This window comes from Cervus canadensis, chromosome 11 (genome assembly GCF_019320065.1).
Source record: "Cervus canadensis isolate Bull #8, Minnesota chromosome 11, ASM1932006v1, whole genome shotgun sequence".
Lineage (NCBI taxonomy): Eukaryota > Metazoa > Chordata > Mammalia > Artiodactyla > Cervidae > Cervus > Cervus canadensis.
Genome location: NC_057396.1, coordinates 47983748 through 48003698, shown reverse-complemented (window position 1 = coordinate 48003698; position 19951 = coordinate 47983748). Strand labels below are relative to the sequence as shown.

The window sequence follows — 19951 nt, the reverse complement described above, 5'->3', positions numbered from 1 at the left end:
CCTTGTACCTCTTCAATTCTCCCAGACCCAGGCTCAGACCCAGATTTTGATCTACCACAGGTAAGCCACATGAGGAAGGGCAAACCCATGTCATCTGTGGGCCTCCAAACTCAAACATCCTGAGGGGGTCAGCAAGGCGCTTGAGAAAGTTCCACCACTCTCACAGCTCCTCATGTATTGATAAAAAACCAGATATGAATCTTTAAAACTATTCGCTGCAAAACATTTAAAGGACCAGATTAGAACCCTTTGTAATTATCACCCAGAATACACTGCAGCAGATAAGAACCTCTGACGTTAGCACCAGCAGAAGCCTCGGGGGCCTGAGTAGACAGGAGCCATGTGTCATTAATACTCTTAAAACCACCTGGGCACTTCCAGGACCTGAGAAGCTTCCTTACACCTGAGCACGTGCCCAACAAGCACACTCAAGAGACTCCTGCAGAAGTCACATCCATGGCCCCCCTTCGGCCCGCCCCGAAGGCCCCCCACTAAGACTCACCACTTGCGGCTTGCTGCAGCACTTGCTGGCTGGGGCAGGCTCATCTGGAGCCCGGGCTGCCTCAGGTGGCTTGGCCTCCGCAGACGGTGGTGCGGTTGGAGTCAGGCAGGGCATATCCACAGGCACTGGGGCAGGGACCCCACTGGAGTGGAGGGTCAGCATGTACTGCTTAGTGACGTCCTCAAGAGATGGTGCCTGCATCGTGGGGTGGGCTTTGGCAGGGAAGCCCATGGGCTCCGGCACAGCCACAGGGGGGCCAATGCAAGTCGGTGTCTCAGGCACCATGATGGGTGTGAAGGTGGCAGGCACACTGGCATGGCGAACGTGTTTGGAGGAGGGTCGGGCCAGAGACAGGCTGCCAGCCTGGTCCTGATTGCCCTCCTCTCTTGAGAGCTCCTGATGACTGCTCCGGGCTGGGCGCTTCTTGGAGCCACGGCGAATGAGCCGTGGGGACAGAATGTTAGCAAGTTTCGGGTCAAGGTGGAAGTCATGGTGGGCAGTGGAAGAGGCAGGTGGGGCCTCAGGTAGGGCCCTCTCAGACTGTGCCCGGCCCCTGGCAGGACTGGGCTCTTCTGGTTCTGCCCGCTGCTCAGCCAGGATGGGTTCACTGCTGGACGGAGGCAACATGGGTTCGACCTCTCTGATGGGCTCCCCTCCAGGACCCTCGAATCCAGGCCCAGCCAGCTCCCCACGGCGGCTGGGGTCACTCAGAGATTTCTTCTTGGGGGCTTTGCCAGCAACCCTGTCATCCACCACACACCCTAAGGCGCCCGGCCCCTGAACAAGGCTCTGAATAACCTCGGGGTATCCCTTGCTCTCTTCACTGCCCACAGACCAGTCACTGTGGCCGCTGGTCAAGCCCTCATCCACAGCTGGGGTTGTCGGAAGCCCTGTCTTGGGGCTCAGTGAACCCAGGAGGTTGCTATCCACAGAGAACCCAGAGGGTTCCTCAGAGGTGGCGGCCCGGTGGCGCTGTGGAATTGGGTCACTCAGAGACCGGTAGGCCTCACCTGCCTCCCCATTGCTCAGTTCAGTCCCACCAGGGCCTGAAGGTGGGATTTTGCGTCTGCGGCGGAGGGCACCAGGTGTGGGAGGGGTATCAGGGGACACGAGGGCCCACCCTCCCAAACTCTCTTCAGCCCCAGGGCCATGGTGGTTGGTCTGGGCTGAGGACGAGGAGAGGGGTCGCCACACTCCGGTGGGACCCAGGCTGCAAAATGCTGAAACAGAAGGCTCAGGGTCCGCTCCAATGCCCTCATCTGTCAGACTCGACTCAGGGCCAGAGAGTTCTTCTTGAGACCGTTGCCCTCCGGTCACGTCTCCTGCCCAGTCAGGACTCCCAGGGGGGACATCACTTCCATCATCCTGCTGGGCACCCATGCGCTGGATCTTCTCAAAAACCTGACGGGCTTCTTGAACATACTGATCCTGGACGACAAGTGGCAGTGGGTCCTCCTCGGCACCTGGGCCTGCCAGCAGGCGTTCAGAGGAGCTGGACTTCAGGACACCGGTGCGGGATAGGCGGCGGGCCATGGGCTTCTCAGAGCAGGTAAATGACTTTGCCCTTCGGAGGGTGGCCGTCAAGTCCTTCAGTGTGGGGCGGGTGCCAGACGATGCTGGGGCTGGGGCGGGCATGGGCCCAAGTTGCCCCACCGAGCTATCTGCTGATGGTGAATCTCTTCCATCTACTGGGCCGCTTCCAAGGTCTCCAGGTCGCCCACCAGGCTTTCGGACTCTCAGCTCTGAAAGGTCTGAACGTAGAAAATTGAGTAGTGTAAGGGTCTCCGAGGCAATGTCTGGATTCGACAGGGACTTCCGTTGCCGGCTCTTGTCCGGGTCCAATCCTCCATCCCTCGATACCCTCGTGGTGCCCACGGGTCCCTTGCTGCGGGCTCGCACCTGGGGCCTGACGAGCCCTTCCCCGGCTCCAAAGCTGGGGGAGCGATAGACGCCCCAGTTCCCAGAACCCCGGCTTGCCCACAGCTCCTCATCCTTGAGAGTCTCTGTGCTGGAATAACGGCTGCTACCGCGGGAGCCTGCAGGGCTGGCCAGGTAGGCGGGAAAGCTCACCTTGGCCACGCGGAACGTTCCCCCCACAGTGTCTGACAAGGGCCGAAGTCCTTCCTGGGGACCTGGTACATAGGGAGGAGAGCCAGTACCCCACTCCTGGGGTCCTTCCTCGCTAGGAGCTCTTGGAGGAGTTGGGGGATCGGGGCTCCCAGATCCCCCTGCCGAGTCCATGCTGCTCGGATTTAACCCATAACTGTCCGGCCTACAGTCCTTATCCAGAGAGGAGCTTCCAGGCCTGGGTCCCGTCCTCCCTCCCCGGCAGGGGCCACCCTCACCGTCTTGGTCCTCGTCACTGCCTGAGGAGTGGCCGCCGTGGTAGGCCGGACTCTGCGCCCCGGGCAGCGGCGGCGGCGGGCCCTCCTCTTCCTCCTCGCTGGAGCTGGCAGCCCGGCTGCGGCTGACAGGATAGGAGGACGCGATGGAGGAGGAGGAGGCCCGGGCCCAGGCCTGCGGTTGGGAGAAGCTATGCCAAGAATGTAAACCATCCGCCGGACGCTGCGCTCGCTCCTGCTGCTGCCGCCGCCTCCTCCCCTCGGTCCCCGGGCCGGGCAGCGGCCGCGCCGAACGCAGGCCCGCCAAAGGGAAGCACGTCCGAGGAGGTGGCGTCGGGGGCTGCCGGGGCTCCCGAGTCGCGGGCTCCCACGCGGCCCCGTCAGGGCTGGGCGTCCCCGAGGCCTCTGAGTCGGCACTGGGCCGCCTGGAGCCAGGGCCCCCGAAGAGCTTGCGCATCTCCGTGACGCTGGGCCAGGCTCCGCGCGCGGCTCCCTCTGCCGCTTCTTCCGCTGCCGCCGGGGAGACGCCCCCGTCTCGGGCCCCGGTGGAGTTGTCGTCCGGACGCTGTGCGTCGAAGCGCCGGGAGAGCTGGCGCACCGACGGCGAGAGGCTGCGGAGCGGGCGCGGCTGCGCGGGGGCGGCCGGGGGCCCCGACGCCAGCTTGGACACGCGCCGGGAGGGCTGGGCCGGGACGGCCGCGACCGGCCGGCACGAGGAGCGGCGCCGCAGTCCCGGAGCGTCCGTGGCCTCTTCCCTCGGCCCGGGCCCGCCGCTCCAGCGCTCCAGGAGCTTGAAAGAGACGCTGCGATATAGCTGGGGCCGGGGCGCCCCGTCCGCCATGGTGGCGGGACTCACTCTGGGGGGGCTGGCCTCGGGGAGCCGCGGCCAACCCCCCCTGCGCCCCGGTCCCGAAGGAGCGCAGCGGCCGGGGTCCCAAGGCCGGGGTCTCGCAAGTCGCAGTGCGAGGCGATTAGCGGGGTAAGGATGCAGAGACCCGAGCAAGAGGTTTAGCTGCGGCGGCTCAAGTTTCTGGGCGCGCGGGCCGCCTCGGCTCCATCCCGCGCGACCCCTCCCGCCTCAGCGTCGACTCCTGGGCCCAGCCCCCGCCTCGCCCGGTGCGGCCCGGAGCATCTCGGCCCGACCCGGTCCCGGCAGGATCCCGATGCTCCGTTCCTCGGCTCTGCGCCCCCTCCTCAGCCAGCCGGCCTGCCTCCCCTCGAGCTCCTGCTCCCGCCCCCTGCCTCTGGGCTGCTCTCTCCTAGCTCCCTTTTGTTGCAAATAAACTTTGTGGCAGAGGAAAGGGGGTGGGGGGCGGGGCCTCGCGCCCAAAAGAGGGGGTGGGCTCCGGGAGCGCGCTAGGCTGGGAATCGGCAGTTGTGGGGGGTGGGGAGGGGAGGGAATCGGGGAGGAGCCGACAGACCGCTGGAGCAGAGGCTGACTGGAGCAGCTCTCCAGATGAGCCCCTTGGGAGCTCGGCGGGCAGAGCTACCTCCCCCCAGCACTCGCTGCAACACGGATCGTCCGAGTGTGGTCAGCTCCGCGAGCACACAGTCAGGGTGGCGCACCCACTGCTTTCGGGCGGAAAAGCCTCCTGCCCCGGGGACCCCCAACATGACAACCTCAGACCCACAAACACCACTTGACACAGGTACACGGAGAAACACTCTGCCAGCCGAGAGACCCGCCACAAGGGGGAGCAGTGCACGCCTCGGGCCAACCTGGGCGCTCGCTGCTCCCCGTCCCGCCCCTTCACCCCGCCCGGGCCACGCCTCCTATCAGGTCTTTCGCGGCGAATCCCATTGTAACTGCGACCGGGTCCAGCCCCTGGCGCCCCCAAACGCCCCGCCCCTCCCACCTCTGCAGCCAGTCCAGTTCTGACCGCCCCCCAAATCCTCCCCAAGCAGCTCCAGGAGTCCCACCCTTTGTGACTACGCCCCCACGTTTCCAGAGGCCTGCCCTGCGCCCCCTTTCCTCCTCCTTTTCCGGCGGCTCTCTGGGGTACGCGGTTCTTGCGCCCTCTGCTGGCCAATTTTCCGGCCCCCCGCTCCTCTCAACCCGCGTGGAACCTTGAACGAGTAAAGCAACACCCACCACAAAAAGACCCCGAGAACTGGTTAAGACTTCACTTCCTTTACTTCATTCTTGTCGTTAACTAGTCCTTTCAGGAGCCATTTCAAACCTATTCCCTTCGCAAAGTGCACTGCCCCTCGTTCGACTTCACTCACACAAAGCGCTCGGATGGAACGTCCTGAATTTACCACTGCCAAACCTACACTCCTACCTGAGGCCGATCTGCCCTCCTGATAGGCAAGGTGTGGGTGGCTTCTCCTGCTTCACTCCGCCCCTTGAAGGTGGATCTCACTGTGCCTTCTCTATGGGTCATGAAGGCGGGGTAACTTTGACTAGTGTCAAAGTCAGAAAATGGTAGCTCCTGGCAAATTCAGGATGCCAATGGCAATGGCAAATTCAGATTTTAGGAGCTTCAAACACCATGCTCCTCCAGACAGCCTTTGCTAATTCTAGATCCCTGATGAGCCCTCAGCAGTATTGTCTTCGTCCTTGGGCCTGGGTTCTGCCTTCCCAGAAAGAGAGGATACTCATGTTCCCCTTAGCCCAAGAGGACTGTGGCTGCCATCAACCCCCTCCACCCCCAAACACACACCCCTCACCCCGTGCGTCCAGATGAGCAGGCATGGCTTGACATAGTGTAGGATGGTAGACACTCAGGGATTGATGGTAGACCTCATGAGACTGGGAGGACTCAGCGAGGAACTCGGGGCCCTGCTTGCTGCTTCCCTTGGATTACAGGAAATGGCTGTAGGGAGAAAGCTCTTCCCCTTTGAGATGAGACCAGTCTCTGGTAAGTCCCTCACCTCAACCTTGTCTCAGCTCTGCCTCAAAGTGGCCAGCATATCTCTCCCTCTTCAATGGGAAATTGATAGTAAGGAAGAGAGCTCTGCCTGGCCTATTACCTCTCTGCCTTTTCCTTGCTGTGTGACGTTGGGTAAATCCTTTCACTTCCCTGGGCCTCATCTGCAAAGTATGGAGTGGGTTTAAGTTTCCCCAAGGGTGCCTTTCTCTGTCTCTATTTGAAATCAGACTCTTGTCTCCTTTAGATTGTTTTCTTTCTACTCTTTTGAGGAAATTTTGGTATGGTGCGGGGATCGTCTTCCTGGAAGTCACTGCTCCTCTCCAATAATAATGATGGCCCCTGCCATCTGAATGTGTGATTTTATTTTTTTAAACTTCATTGTTACATATTTACTTATTTTTGGCTGCACTGGGTCTTTGTTGCTGCTTGCGGGCTTTCTCTAGTTGCAGTGAGTAGGGACTCCTCTCTAGTTGTGGTGTGTCGGCTTCTATTGCAGTGGCTCCTTTTGTTGTGGGAGCACGGGCCATAGGGCACATGGGCTTCAGTAGTTGGTTGAGGGCTCAACAGTTGCAACTCGCAGGCTTGTTGACCCATGGCATGTGAAATCTTCCTGGACCAGGTATCAAAACCATATCCCCTGCATTGGCAGGTGGATTCTTAACCAGTGGACCACCGAGCAAGTCCTGAAATTTGTAATTTTCCAAGCTCTTTCACACCTGGTCCTGTTTTGTCTTCACGTCACTTCTGGATTAGAGGATAGAGGTTTTTATTCCCAAATCACAGATGAGGGAGCTGATGGAGAGGAGCAGAGACTCAGGTCGCAGGTTCCAGCACCATGCAGCTTGGCCTTGAGGTGTCCATGGAGCACTCATGAGATGCTGTGAGCAGGCAAGTCATTCTCTGATTGGTGAGCTTCCCAGGGTGGAGGCCCAGTTTAGATCCTTAAATACCCTCCCTGTCCACCAAAGGGATTCCTGGTCCAACAGCTCTAGCCAGCCCCACCTCAATACTGGAGTGGGGTGCCATTTCCTCCTCCAGGGGCTCTCCCCGACCCAGGGATGGAACCCACATCTCTTGGGTCTCCTGCATTGTTCTTTACCACTAGCTCCACCTGGGAAGACGATAGGAGACTGTGCCTAACTAAAAAAGATTTGACACTATAGTTGGCACAACTTCCTTGGGGTCCCCACTTACTAGGACTGGGTGGGGCAAGTGGGCACTTGGAAGGCAGGTGAAGAGAGGAAAGGGGAGGGGAGGGAGGGTGAAGCAGGGGAGAATCTAGTATCTGGGTTAGAGAAAGGCTGTGTGACCTGAGTAAGTCAGTTCCCACATTCAGATCCCAGCTTCCCCATCTGTAACAGGAGGTATTATAAGTATTAAATGAGAAACTGAGTGTACAACAATTTGATGGTACCTGGAATCCCGCCAGTGGGCGTTACTGTCGTCGTGGTTCCACAGTGCTTCCCTGGCCGACAGCCCTTTTCTCTCCAGCTTCATATCAGGCCACAGTCCTTCCTATCCCTCCTCCAACAGCCTCCATGCCTTTGTGTTGTTCCCTACACCAGCAACACTCTTACCCCCTTTCCTTCAGTCTAATTACAACTATCCAAGACCCAGCTGCGCTGCTTCAAGCCCAGAAAATCTTCCCTAACCCACAGAAGAATCCTTGGACCCCTTTGAACCAGCATGGTCCCTTCTGCCCCTCACTGCACTCCACCCCTGTCTGTGTCTTCTCTGTCCCCATTCCAGCAAGTAGACATGCCCAGGGTAAGCCCCTATGCTGACCCCTACCCTCCATCACTGAGAATGCTTGGGTTAAAGTGAGGGGGAGGAAGGAGGATAGGGAAGAGGAAAAAGAAAAAAAGCAGGAGAAGAAGAGGAATTCAAGCCCCCAAATGGTGCTTGGAATCCCTGTCCTGGCATGTAATAAATGATTTTTCCTTCTTACAATAACAGATAGGGCTCATGGATTATGGCTCTTGTTCTCAAAAAAGTGTGCTGGGTTTTTTTTTTTTCCCCCATGAAAGACTGGCTGCCTTCTAGGTAAAGGAGAAAGAAAAACCTTTGCAATCTTCTGCTTAAAGCTCCTTGTTTAGAAAACTGCTATGCCTATTCCTAGAGATGGACCCTAGAGGAAGCTCTGTGCACAGAAGGTGAAACCACTATATAGCAACATTCATTGCATGCCTACTGTGTTCCAGGTGTCATTCTAAGTGCTTTGCATATGTTAGTTAATTTAATCCTCACAACAGTTTTACAAAATAGGTGCCATTATTACTCCCATTTTACAGTTAGGGAAGTTAAGGTATGAAGAAGTTAAATAGCCTGTCCAGAGTAATACAGCTAGTAAATGAGAGCCAGGATACATACCCGGGTGATCTAGCTCTGGGGTCTGAACCCTTTATGCTATTCTGTCTTACAAGGAAAACTAGGAATGGGATTTATCTGTGGTCCACAATTTTCACTCTTGGAAAAGTAACCAGGGGGTCACAGTTTTGTGGGTTGCTGGGACAATCCTCTGGGCCTCACTGCATTGGCTGCTGGTGGAGGCCCTCTGCCTTCTGCTCTTCCATCTCCTACCCCCCGTGACAGGCAGCTGAAGAGCCTGGTCTCAGAGGCAAGATGGATAACACCCGGACTGCTTGGCTCAGTTCTGCATTATATAGAGACTAAGAACCAGTCTCTGTCTTCTGATGTCCCCACACATCCATCTCCCCATGACCCAAAGAATCAAACTACCTTCTGTTTAAACTCTCAGCCTCTCCAGCAAGGGCACTTTGAATGGATTCCTCCACCAGCTGTAAGCACACCTCTGACATTACTGTGGTGTTTCACCCCTGCAGAGCCCTTCTCTAAATGTCCCTGTGGCTGAATAGCCTTGGCAGTTAGGCAGGGTGAAAGGAAAAACACTGAAGAAGTTATTCTGTCCTTCCCCTCCCTGCCTTGACCCTCTGCCCTTCCCTGTCCCCGTTCTACCTTCTAAGGCAGAAGACCCCCTTTGCCATGACCAGTTCTGTCAGTGCCGGGTCTGTGTGTGTGCCAGCAGCTACAGGCCAGCCAGTCTGTTCTATGGGAGGAAAACTAAGATCTGGGAGAAAGGAATAAGGACTAGAGGAGTAATGGGGGTGGAGTGTGGCTGTGTGTGGATATGAGGACAAGGAGCAGAGAGGATGAGGAGCCAGCAGAGGAGTGCCTGAAAGAGACGTGAGCAGGGAGAAAACAAGTGAAGAGGACTTGGAGAGGCTTTATGTGGTATAATTCTCCTTTGTTGCCTTCTCGGGGACCTTCAGTGACGATGCCGTAGGGAAAGAGCCAATTAGCTAAGACGGAGGTAGTCAGGCTCTCTCACCCCACGTTTGTGATTACATGGTTATGTAACAGCTGAGATCACTTATAGCATTGTGCGTGCATGTCATGATGACCCACTTGACCACAGGCCACTTTTGTTCTGTAAACCTATATAAGCACCACCTGAATAGCTCTTGCAGGGGGCAAGTTGGTAGAGTCCAGTGAAGTCAAGGCGGGTCACGTGGAGTTGAATTGCACAGTCGTCGTTGCTGCTGTGTCAGCCATTAGAGAGTAAAGCAGGTCTCCCTTGCTGCTGCGAATAAACAATGCCTGCACTTCCTACGGCTCCTTGAGTTTTCTTCTGGCTTCCCCACTCCCACCTTGCCTACCCTGGGTTCAGTGAACAGTGAGATACAGCAAGACACAAGCCCTTCCAAGGTTTTATAAGCTCAGCTCTGTGTTTGAGATGCTTCCATATGAGGGTGCCTCCAGGCAGCCTTCCAGGTACACACAGGCCAGAATGATGGAGATGAGACGACAGGGGTAGAACCTAGAAGAAGCAGTCTGTGCTGAGGCTGATCTGCAGGCTCCAGGCCACGGAATCTCCGTGTAGCAGCCTCCGAGTGGCCCTGGGGGTAGCCCTGCATCTCCTCAAGTTGCTGACTTCTCCTTTAAGAATGAGGCAGTGTTGTATCAAAAAGTCTACAAACAATAAATGCTGGAGAGGGTGTGGACAAAAGGGAACGCTCTTACACTGTTGGTGGGAATGCAAACTAGTAAAGCCACTATGGAGAACAGTGTGGAGATTCCTTAAAACCTGGAAATAGAACTGCCATATGACCCAGCAATCCCACTGCTGGGCATACACACTGAGGAAACCAGAATTGAAAGAGACACGTGTACCCCAATGTTCATCACAGCACTGTTTATAATAGCCAGAACATGGAGGCAACCTAGGGGTCCAGCAGCAGACGAATGGATAAGAAAGCTGTGGTACATATACACAATGGAATATTACTCAGCTATTAAAAAGAATGCATTTGAATCAGTTCTAATGAGTTGGATGAAACTGGAGCCTATCATACAGAGTGAAGTAAGTCAGAAAGAAAAACACCAATACAGTATATTAATGCATATATATGGAATTTAGAAAGATAGTCACGATGACCCTATATGCAAGACAGCTAAAGAGACACAGATGTAAAGAACAGACTTTTGCACTCTGTGGGAGAAGACGAGGGTGGGATGATTTGAGAGAATAGCATTGAAACATGTATATTATCATATGTTAAATAGATCGCCAGTCCAGGTTTGATGCATGAGACAGGGTGCTCAGGGCTGGTGCACTGGGATGACCCTGAGGGATGGGATGGGGAGGGAGGTGGGAGGAAGGGTCAGGATGGGGAACACAGGTACACCCATGGCTGATTCATGTGAATGTATGGCAAAAACCACCACAATATTGTAAAGTAATTAGCCTCCAATTAAAATAAATTAAAAAAAACTCAGGAAAAAAAAAAGAATGAAGCAGTGTTGAAGGGCTGTTTTCCCTCCCTCGGGGGCTCTTGTGGGGGTGTCTCCAGGCACCGAGGACACCCTGAGCCTGAAGGAGGCACATGTGGAGGGGTGAGTGGAGGACAGGTGGGATCTGGGTTCTTCCTGGCATTTAATGCCCTAGTCCCACCCAGCTCCATTTCTTGCCACTCCTCTCCACACACCCAACCCCAGGCTTATCTGAAACTCACTGGTGCTTTATAATCGGCCTTGGCACATCTCTGCCTCTGGGTTTTGTAGACACAGTGCCTTCTACCAGATGCAGCCTCCTCCACTCTGCCTTTTAGATTCCTCCCAGTTCAAGCCCCACCCCTTCGAAAGTGTGCTCCCTGATTCCTCCACTGAGAACCCCCAGCCTGGAGCACCTGCCCGACTCTTGCCATTGTCTGGAGGGTGGCCATGAGACGGCTCTTATTTTCTCAGCCTTCACACACAAGAGGCCACATGCCCTCCACTCCAGCTTTCTGCCTATCTGCCCAGGGCAGAGCCTGGCACAGGGATGGCCCAGGCTGCACTAACGTGCTCCCCACTTCCATTTTCAGAGCTCCCACTCAGCCTTCAACATCTGGTTCAAATGCCCCCACCCCCAGCCCCTTTCGAGAGACTCCTAGACTGGGTCATGGGCATCCTCTGGGCACCCTTGCCCCCCAGCCATGCCTCCCGCTGTCACAGCCTTGACATGAGTGTGTCCGTGTCTGTACCTCCAGTAACTGAAAGCTTGTATGGGGGTGGGCTCGAGATGGTTCTTCTCGGGCCCCAGAACCAAATCAGGCCCAAGCACAAAGTGTCAGCAAAGATATACTGAATGAATAGAACATAGCACATACCCCAGAGAGCTCATATTCATCCTTCAAAACCCAGGTCAAATGGCCCTTCCCAGAAGCTCTCACTTCCACCTCCCATCTTCTTTTACCCCCTTTATTGGTGACTCCAAAGTATGCGGCATACTCTTCAATCATAGTACATGTTATACTGTATTTTTGTAAGAAGCTTAACATGACTTCTGAATTCTCCATGGCTTCTTGGGGCCTTCTGGAGAACCAGGCCCAGGCTTGTCTCTCTCTGTACCCATGGAGCCTAGTCCAGAAAAGGGGTTTAATAAATAGTTGTTGAAGTTTCGGGGTCGGTGAGGGCTTCAGTCTATGCCCAGCTGAGCTAAGCTCTAATTCTCTACATGCTTTGGAGCTGGTGGAGCTCCTGGTGCCCCAGTCACGGTGGCAATCACAATGGTTGCCCTGCCCCCAGGTGTCCTGCCCTGGAGGACTCAGCGACCCTGTCGCTGCCACTTGGCCGTGAGTTTCTGTAGCAGCTCATGTGGCCGCTGGCGGAACTTCTTCTGGGTGAAGTAGAAGAGGATGGGATCCAGCACGCTGTTGGCACTGGCAAAGGGCCGGGTGACCTTGTAGGCTGCTGCAAAGGCCTCCAGCACAGGGCAGGAGACGCCAGGGGTAGAGCGCACCGCCAGATAGGCTGTCTTGGTGATGTGGAAAGGCAGGAAGCTGATGGCAAAGACAGCTGCCACCACCACAGCCATGCGGGCTGCCTTGCCACGCCGCTCCTGGGCCACTGGCCCTGCTGGGCCATCCTGGCGGCACAGACGACGGGCCAGGCAGCAGTAGCAGGCCAGAAGGGCGACAAAGGGCAGCAGGAAGCCAATGACCGTGAGGGTCATGCCATAGGGCATGTAGCGGGTGGCCAGGGCGGGTGGGCTCAGGTCATAGCAGACCGTGCGGTTCCGCTGGATTCCTGTGGAGGCAAAGAGGGCAGTGGGCAGGCACTGGGTTGTCACAGCCAGCCATACAGCCCCACACACGAGCCAGGCAGCCCGGCGGCCCCCACGCTTGTGCCAGGGGGCCAGAGGGTGGCAGATGCCTAGGTAACGCTGGAAGCTGATGCAGGTGAGAAAGAGGATGCTGCCATGGAGGTTGGCATAGAAGAGGAAGCGGACCAGGCGGCAGGTGAGGTCTCCGAAGGGCCAGTGGTCACCTTGGGCGTAGTTGTAGATGAGCAGGGGCAGGGAGCAGGCATACAGCAGGTCAGCCAGGGCCAGGTTCAGGGTGTACACGGCCGTGCGGGTCAGGGCCCGGCGGGACATGCAGATCTGGGCGATGACACAGGCGTTCAGGGGCAGGCCGACCGCCAGAACCACCGAATACACGGGTGGCAGCAGCAGCTGCTTGAAGTTCTCTCGGTAAACGCAGTTGGTGGGCGGGGAGTCCAGGGCCTGGCCTGTGCCATTGTCCCATGCCATGCCTGTTCAGCTGGGCTTCCTACATCCAGAGAGGCTGGGGAAGCAACACACAGTCCGTCAGTGACTACACTCGTGGACCACCCAGTAGGCCCCTGTCCCTCTCCGGGCCCTTGATTTTCCTGCCTGGACCATCTCTGATACTCACCACCCCACCAAAGCCCCTCACAGCCCTGACTTTCCCAAGATCCAGAATACAATAAAGCTCAAACTTGAGAGAAATCCAACTCATTTTCTTTCTATAATATTCATTTCCCACCAACCTTCCTGATGAATTTCTATTCATCCTTCAAAATGCTAGTCATAATGGCTCCTCATAAAAGGAGAGTGACAGACTTTGGTTTGAATCCCAACTGGGCTTCCCTGGTGGTTCAGACTGAAGAATCTGCTTGCAGTTCAGGAGACACGGGTTCGATCCTTGGGTGGGGAAGATCCCCAGAAGAAGGGAATGGCTACCCACTCCATTCTTGCCTGAAGAATCCCATGGACAGAGGGGCCTGGCAGGCTATAGTCCATGGGGCTGCAAAGGGTCAGACACAACTGAGTGACTAACACTTTCATTTTTCACTTTCTGCTACTTACTAGCTATGTGACTTTGGTCAAGTGACACAGTATATTAATACATTACCTGAGTCTCAGTTTTCCCATCTGAAATGGGAGAATGATGCACCCATCTCTCAGGATGTCATGTAATCAGAGGCGCTAAATCATGCTAGGCAGGGCTTCCCTGGGCTCCCTGGAGTTTGGGGATGGTAGTCATGGTGGGCCTACCTGTCTATCTCTTTCCCACAGACTGAAAAGCTCTTAAGGAGAAGTGCCAGGTCTGTGTCTGAGAGCCCAAACTGGGGCCCAGAGCAGGGAAGACCCTGTTAATTAATCAATCAATATTAGCAGAATGTCAGACTTCTGGGCTAAGGGCTGTGCTCACCTTCTCAGCCTGGACTCCATCTTCCTAATCCATGGTTCTTCTTTTGGTTGCAGTCTACTTATCTGTAAAATGGGGGGAAGATGGTGATCTGTGTTTATGCATGCTCAGTTGCAAAGAAGGAGGTGATTTAAGAGTTCCCTATGTCCTTCCACTGGACTTGAAGCTACAAAGGCGGGTCTGGCGAAGCCACTGATGCCACAGTGCCCTCTGGTGGCCAGAGAGAAAAGAGCTTCCCCACAAAGGCAGATGGCTGAGGGACCTACCTACAGCTACTTTGCTGCTAAGTCACTTCAGTCGAGTCTGACTCTGTGCGACCCCATAGACGGCAGCCCACCAGGCTCCCCTGTCCCTGGGATTTTCCAGGCAAGAACACTGGAGTGGGTTGCCATTTCCTTCTCCAATGCATGAAAGTGAAGTCACTCAGTCGTGTCCGACTCTTAGCGACCCCGTGGACCGCAGCCTACCAGGCTCCTCCGTCCATGGGATTTTCCAGGCAAGAGTACTGGAGTGGGGTGCCACTGCCTTCTCCACAGCTACTTCACAGAGAGGAAAATCCAGGCACAGTTAGGGGCACTGACTGCTCAATCTCAGAGAGTTAGGAGAGTCAGAGCCAGGACCCGACTGCCTGTCTAAGAGGAGGCAACTTAGTATGACCCATGGACATGGACTGGAAAGGTTACAAAGCTCGCTTCAGAGCTAGGCAGGTCTGGTTCAAACCCTGGCTCCTCTGCTCCTATGCTGGTCTACCTAGGGAATGTTGCTTGCCTTTGCTGGGCCTGTGTCCTTGTCAGTAAAACTGTTATAGACCTGATACACAGTAGGTGCTTAATAAGTGCCATGCCATGCCTTTGTATCCTACACCTTGTTCTTCCACTCATCCCTTTAGGCTGAGTTTTAGGGGAGCCAGCAGCACAAATGTCTTAAGAGGTCCCCTGATGGGATCAGTCTGATTTGTTGATACTCACCTCCCCAATGGCATTTCCATATTTACTGATGTCCAGAGAGAATTCACAACTTTAATCCAATGGTCCTATAAGGGAAAACCTTTGGGATAGTGACTCAAATCATCCCCTCTTCCTATTTTACAGATGAGAGAAACTGAGGCCCAGAAAAAACATGAAGTCCTGCCAATACACTCAGAGAGAAATAGAGCGTTGAAGTCAAGCATATGAGCTCTGGTCCAGATGTCCAGGTTCAAATACCAGCTCTGCCACATGTGAGCTGTGTGGCCTAGGCCTATTAATGAACCCCCGTGCTTGGCTTCCCTATCTATAAAAAGGGATAATACAGTACCCGCCTCATAGGTTTCTCGTGAGGATCAGTGCCTGCCACAAGCAAGTGTGAGCTACTCTTAATGTGAATATACCTAATAAAGTTATAAAAGTTATATGAGAGTAAAATGTAACTCCCCAAACTAATTTCTCCCAACTTAAAATTTGATTTCAATGAAAATGTTTTACCCAGATTGTGGGTAACTGAAAAATGATGATGCTTAGATTCTCTAGTCTGTAACCCACATCACCTTTAATTATCAAGCATTCTTCCTGGGGCTGCAGTCCCAGTCCCAGTTCTGGGAGCGTGGGGCACCCAGCTAACCAGTGAAGCACAAGGTGGAGGCCAGAGGAGGAAGTACAGTGGTCCCCCCATTGTTGCCAAGAAGCCAAGATTAGTACAGGCAAGAGAAAGTTCATTCATTCATCTTTTCATTCATTTGTTTCAGCCATTCTTTCATTCTCCTGTTTTCACATGGAGCTTCCCTGGTGGTTTAGCTGGTAAAGAATCCGCCTGCAATGCGGGAGACCTGGGTTTGATCCCTGGGTTGGGAAGATCCCCTGGAGAAGGGAAAGGCTATCCACTTCAGTATTCATGTTTTCACATGCCAGACATTTAATGGGTACTCACTACTTGCTCACTGCATGGGGCACAGTGTATAGATGTAGATAGGTGGACACATAAACAGATAGATGCATACACATACACGTATTCATATACATATGTCAATCTGAAGGGGGAGACCAGTGTGAGACACAGGATAGAAGACATTTTCAGAGGAGGATGAAGGATGGAGCAAATCCCTGGTGGTTGAAGAAGATGTGCATGGGTGGAGAGGGGTGAGAGGCCACCCAGGGGGACCCCAGTGGGGAGGAAGTGGGAGCAGGCAGAGTCCGAGAGGAGAGTAGCCTGCTAGGATAGAAGGTCGTGGTGAGGAGGATGAACTGGGCAGAAGGAACTGTGCGGTGCCCCTGCACTCTCTTTGGGGAGGTCTGTTCCCCTCAGACACCACCCTGAGAGACAGCCTTCTAACTCAGGGGACTGGGGTTTCCAGGCGTTTTTCCCCGCTCCCCCCATTTAATTAACTTTTACAATGGTGGGTAAGTTTCTTGCTGTACAAAAGTGAATCAGTCATATGTATGCATATGTCTACTCTTTTCCGGATTTCCTTCCCATCTAGGTCACCACAGAGCGCTGAGGGGAGTTCCCTGTGTCATACAATAGGTTCTCATTAGTTATCTATTTTATACATAGCAGTGTTGGTCCCAACCTCCCAGGTCATCCCACTCCTGCTCTGGGTGTTTTCTGCCTCCCACTCCCTGGCAAGACCAGTCCTCTTGGAAGGAGGCAGGGGCTGCTCGAGGAGATCCAGGAAAGGTGGGCCTGACTGTCACCCTGGCTTCCTGATCCACTCGGCCCGCCGTCTGAGGACCTGGGAGGGGTGAGCGGTCCTCCCATTTCCCGGCAAGAGCTGGTCCCCAGGGAGGGCTTGTGTGGTCCCTGCCTCCCGGCCGCGGCTGATGTAGGCTCTTGTGGGCTGTCACATCTGTCACTCACTCTTGGACCGTGTGCCCTGGACCAGCCCACACCCCAGCCCCTTCCTGGGCTCCAGCCGCTCTGGCGGTGGCGTGTGTGGGGGGTGGGGTGCGTGCTGCTTTATAATAGGTGCTCTCCTTCCCTGGATCCCTTGGCCCTTGGGAGAAAAACTCAAGTTCTTGTCCTGACATTTACGCTCCTGCCGAGCCCTCCAGCCTCATCTGAAGCGCACCCAGATGAAGTGCTTCACTCTGCTGCTTCCTCTCCTGCCACACTGTTCTCAAGAGCCCGAGACCGCCACACAGCCATTGACAGCCACAGATCCAAACTTCCTCTTCAGCCTCCCCATCTTCGCTATGCCCTCCACACAAAGCGCCATTTAACCCCTCCGTTTGTCAAAACCCAGTGTCCATCAAGCTCCAGATCTAAGCTTACTTCTTCCTTTTTCTGATCCCCCAGTTGGGTGGAGTCCCTTCCTCTCTGCCCACCCCCCACCCAAATCTTGGATCTTCTTGAGGTCAGTGCTGGACCCAGCCTGCCTACCTGCGCCCCCCTCCACCCTGGCCCATGGCCCCCGAGACGCGCCAACACTCACATACAGCCTCCTGTCCCCGAAACGCACGCCTTGGTGGCCCCAAGTGTGTTGGGTCAAGGGGAGGCCAGACACGAAGCTCTCCACTCTTCTGCTCTTGGCCCAGGCTGTGATACCGCTGAAAGGGCAGCTTCCTCTGTTTCCTGCCACGTCTGTCTCTGACTGAAATAGCCCCTGCGGGGGCTGCCCCCTCCCCGCCGCTCTCCACACCAAAGCCTGATGGAAACTGAATCTAAGGAGCAAGGAAGCAGAGAAAAGTTCTGTTTCCCGGAACCGTCCTCACCCCAGCAGAAGAAACTGGGTGATGAAGATGCAGAGAGAGGTGGAGAGGGCAGAGACTGCTGATGGAAGGCCAGCCCCACAGATCTGGCAGCTTCCTTTCTCCTCAGCCCTCTCTCAGTCTTCTTATCTATCAAATGAGTAGTCTGGTGATTGCAGAACTTTTGGGCCCTCTTTAACTGTAATAGGAGTTTCCCTGCTGGCCCAGAAGATAAAGTCTGCCTGCAATGCAGGAGACCCAGGTTAAACCCCTGGGTCAAGAAGATCCCTCTGGAGGAGGGCATGGCTACCCACTCCAGTATTCTTGCCTGGAGAATTCTATGGACAGAGGAGCCTGGCGGGCTATAGTCCATGGGGTTACAAAGAGTTGGACACAACTGAGCGACTAACCCTTCAGCTGTAATACCCAGACCCACCTTTTGGGTCACTCCTCCATCCATCCCGCCATTCTTTTTTTTTTGGGGGGGGGGTGTTGATATTTTTATATTTTTAAATTAATTTTTATTAGAGTATAGTTGCTTTGCAATGTTGTGTTCATTTCTACTGTACAGCAAAACGAATCAGCCATATGTATACATGTATCTCCTCCCTTTTGGACTTCTGTCCATTCAGGTAATCACAGTGTATTAAGTAGAGTTCCCTGTGCTACACAGTATGTTCTCAGCAGTTACCTATTTCAGACATAGTATCAGTAGTGTATAGGCGTCAAACCCAATCTTATCCCCCCTTTCTTCATTCATTCAATAGCTCACTCCTGACAATCCATCTAGGCGCTCACTTACTCAGCCACCTTCTCCCTTCCTCTTTCCCTCTCTTCACAAGCACGCATTGAGCGACTATAAACCATCAGATCCTCCCACATTCCCCCATGTAGCAGTCACTAGTCCCTTCAACACTGCAGGCCCAGAGCTCCCTGGGAGTGAGGGGTGTAGGTTGTGGGGGCAGAGTTGATGTTCCAAGAACTTATCTGGGTGCATTCTCCCCTGCCTGTGCCAGCCCTCCCCTGGCTGCTCCTCACCACCGAACCAGCTGTTAGGACAATCAGAGGAGGAGCTTTCGCTCCTTGCTGTCCCAAGGGGGCCAGCTCTGGCAGTGGAGACAGTACTCAGGGGTTGACCTGGAGGAGACAGGCTTTCATTTGGAGCAGAGGAGGCAAATAGGGGAGCGGGGACAGAATGGTGCAGGGGACGATCCCTGCTCAGGAGTTTGAGGTCCAGTTCCTCATTCTATCTTGGCGCCTACTCACTGTGTGACTCTGGCAGGGTCAGAAGTTTAGACCAAACAGAAAATTCAGATTTGAACTGCCGATAAACACTTGACCAGGGACCTCCCTGGTGGTCCAGTGGTTGAGAATCCGCCTTCCAATCCACAGGGGACATGGGTTCGACCCCCTGATTGGGGAGCTAAGATTCCACATGCCATGGGGCGACTAAGCCGGAGCACAGCAACCATTGAGCCTCATGCCCTAGAGAGCCCTGTGTCATAGCTAAAGATCCTGCATGCCGCAGTGGAGATCCGGCGTGCTGCAACTAAGCCCAGTGCAGCCAAATAAATAAATAAATAGATATTCAAAAACAAAACACTTGGTCAGTTGTGCACAAGCTTATTCAAGTCTGTGCTAGGAGGTCGCTTGTGCCAGCTGAGAGGGTGGATATCCTGGTCTGATCTGTGCTGTGCTGGAGCTCAGGAGGGTAACGATGCATGGTCTTCAGTCCAACACCACTGGATTCCCAGGATGACCTCCTGCGGTCACCCCCAACCCCCACCAGGGTGTCTGTCCCAAGAATGGGAGCAGCTCCAAGGACTTCCTGAAGGTGTCAGCCCCAGGATAGGGCTTGGGTCTCAGTTCCTGCCCTCTGGGTGGGCCTAGGAGGGAGAGCTCAGGACTTAGGGGTCATGGGTCCACCTGGAAGGTCTTCTGGAGAAGGCATGTCTGCTGCTAGGCTTTAAAGGGCAGAGGTGACCCAGACACATAGAATGAAGAGGGCATCCCAGGCAGGAGGTAAGAAATGAAGAATAAATATTGCAACCAGAGCATGGCATAAGTTGTGTGAAGAGGGGACCAGTTGGGAAGCATGAGGAGGGTGGCCCATCATAAAACCTCAAACAGAGCCCCAGGTGCCACCACCAGGGCTTTCCCCACCAGGCTTTCCAGCCCCTGGGCCCATCGCATGCTGTTTCCTCTGCCTGGGACACTTTCACTCACTGTCTTTGCATCATCTCACTTATCCTTCCTCGTAGTTTTCTCATCTGTAAAATGGGAGTGTTCATTGGTACCTACCACACAAGCTGTTGTAAGAATTAAGTGAAACTCTGTATGTGAGCGGCCCTAGCACACAATAAGTACTTAATAAATGTTTGTTAACTGAATGAATCCATTCCAAGCCCAGCTCTGGGCTCCGTTAGTGCACCCCAGTCTCCAGGGATATCTGGGTCATCGGCACCAGGTACCTTTCATTTCTTCACTGCCCACCCTGCACTGGATGTTCTATCTGCTGTTCTTGGCAGGTAGCGGTGGAAATTATTCTCTCCGTTTT

At 54.6% G+C, this 19951-nt stretch overlaps 2 protein-coding genes across 9 annotated transcripts in view; both read right to left on the bottom strand.

Moving 5' to 3' along the window:
- ARHGEF17 (Rho guanine nucleotide exchange factor 17) overlaps window positions 1–4129 on the bottom strand; it is a 57849-nt gene extending 53720 nt beyond the window's left edge. Inside the window, exon 1 of the mRNA XM_043481152.1 lies at window positions 503–4129. Coding sequence (XP_043337087.1) covers window positions 503–3685 — 3183 coding nt within the window. The 5' untranslated portion in view covers window positions 3686–4129. The remainder of the gene's footprint in view (window positions 1–502) is intronic.
- A 7389-nt stretch (window positions 4130–11518) lies between these two features.
- Window positions 11519–19951, bottom strand: part of P2RY6 (pyrimidinergic receptor P2Y6) — a 32587-nt gene continuing 24154 nt past the window's right edge. For 4 of the 8 annotated variants that reach the window (XM_043482641.1, XM_043482643.1, XM_043482640.1 and 1 more), the window contains exons 2-4: window positions 14701–14765; window positions 13736–13797; window positions 11519–12844 (exon numbers count right to left, since the gene is read on the bottom strand). In XM_043482641.1, coding sequence (XP_043338576.1) covers window positions 11824–12810 — 987 coding nt within the window. In that variant the 5' untranslated portion in view covers window positions 12811–12844; window positions 13736–13797; window positions 14701–14765 and the 3' untranslated portion in view covers window positions 11519–11823. Of the gene's footprint in view, window positions 12845–13735; window positions 13798–14700; window positions 14766–17138; window positions 17746–19951 lie in introns of those variants that run through there. The other 4 variants (XM_043482646.1, XM_043482644.1, XM_043482639.1 and 1 more) reach the window with 3 other exon arrangements.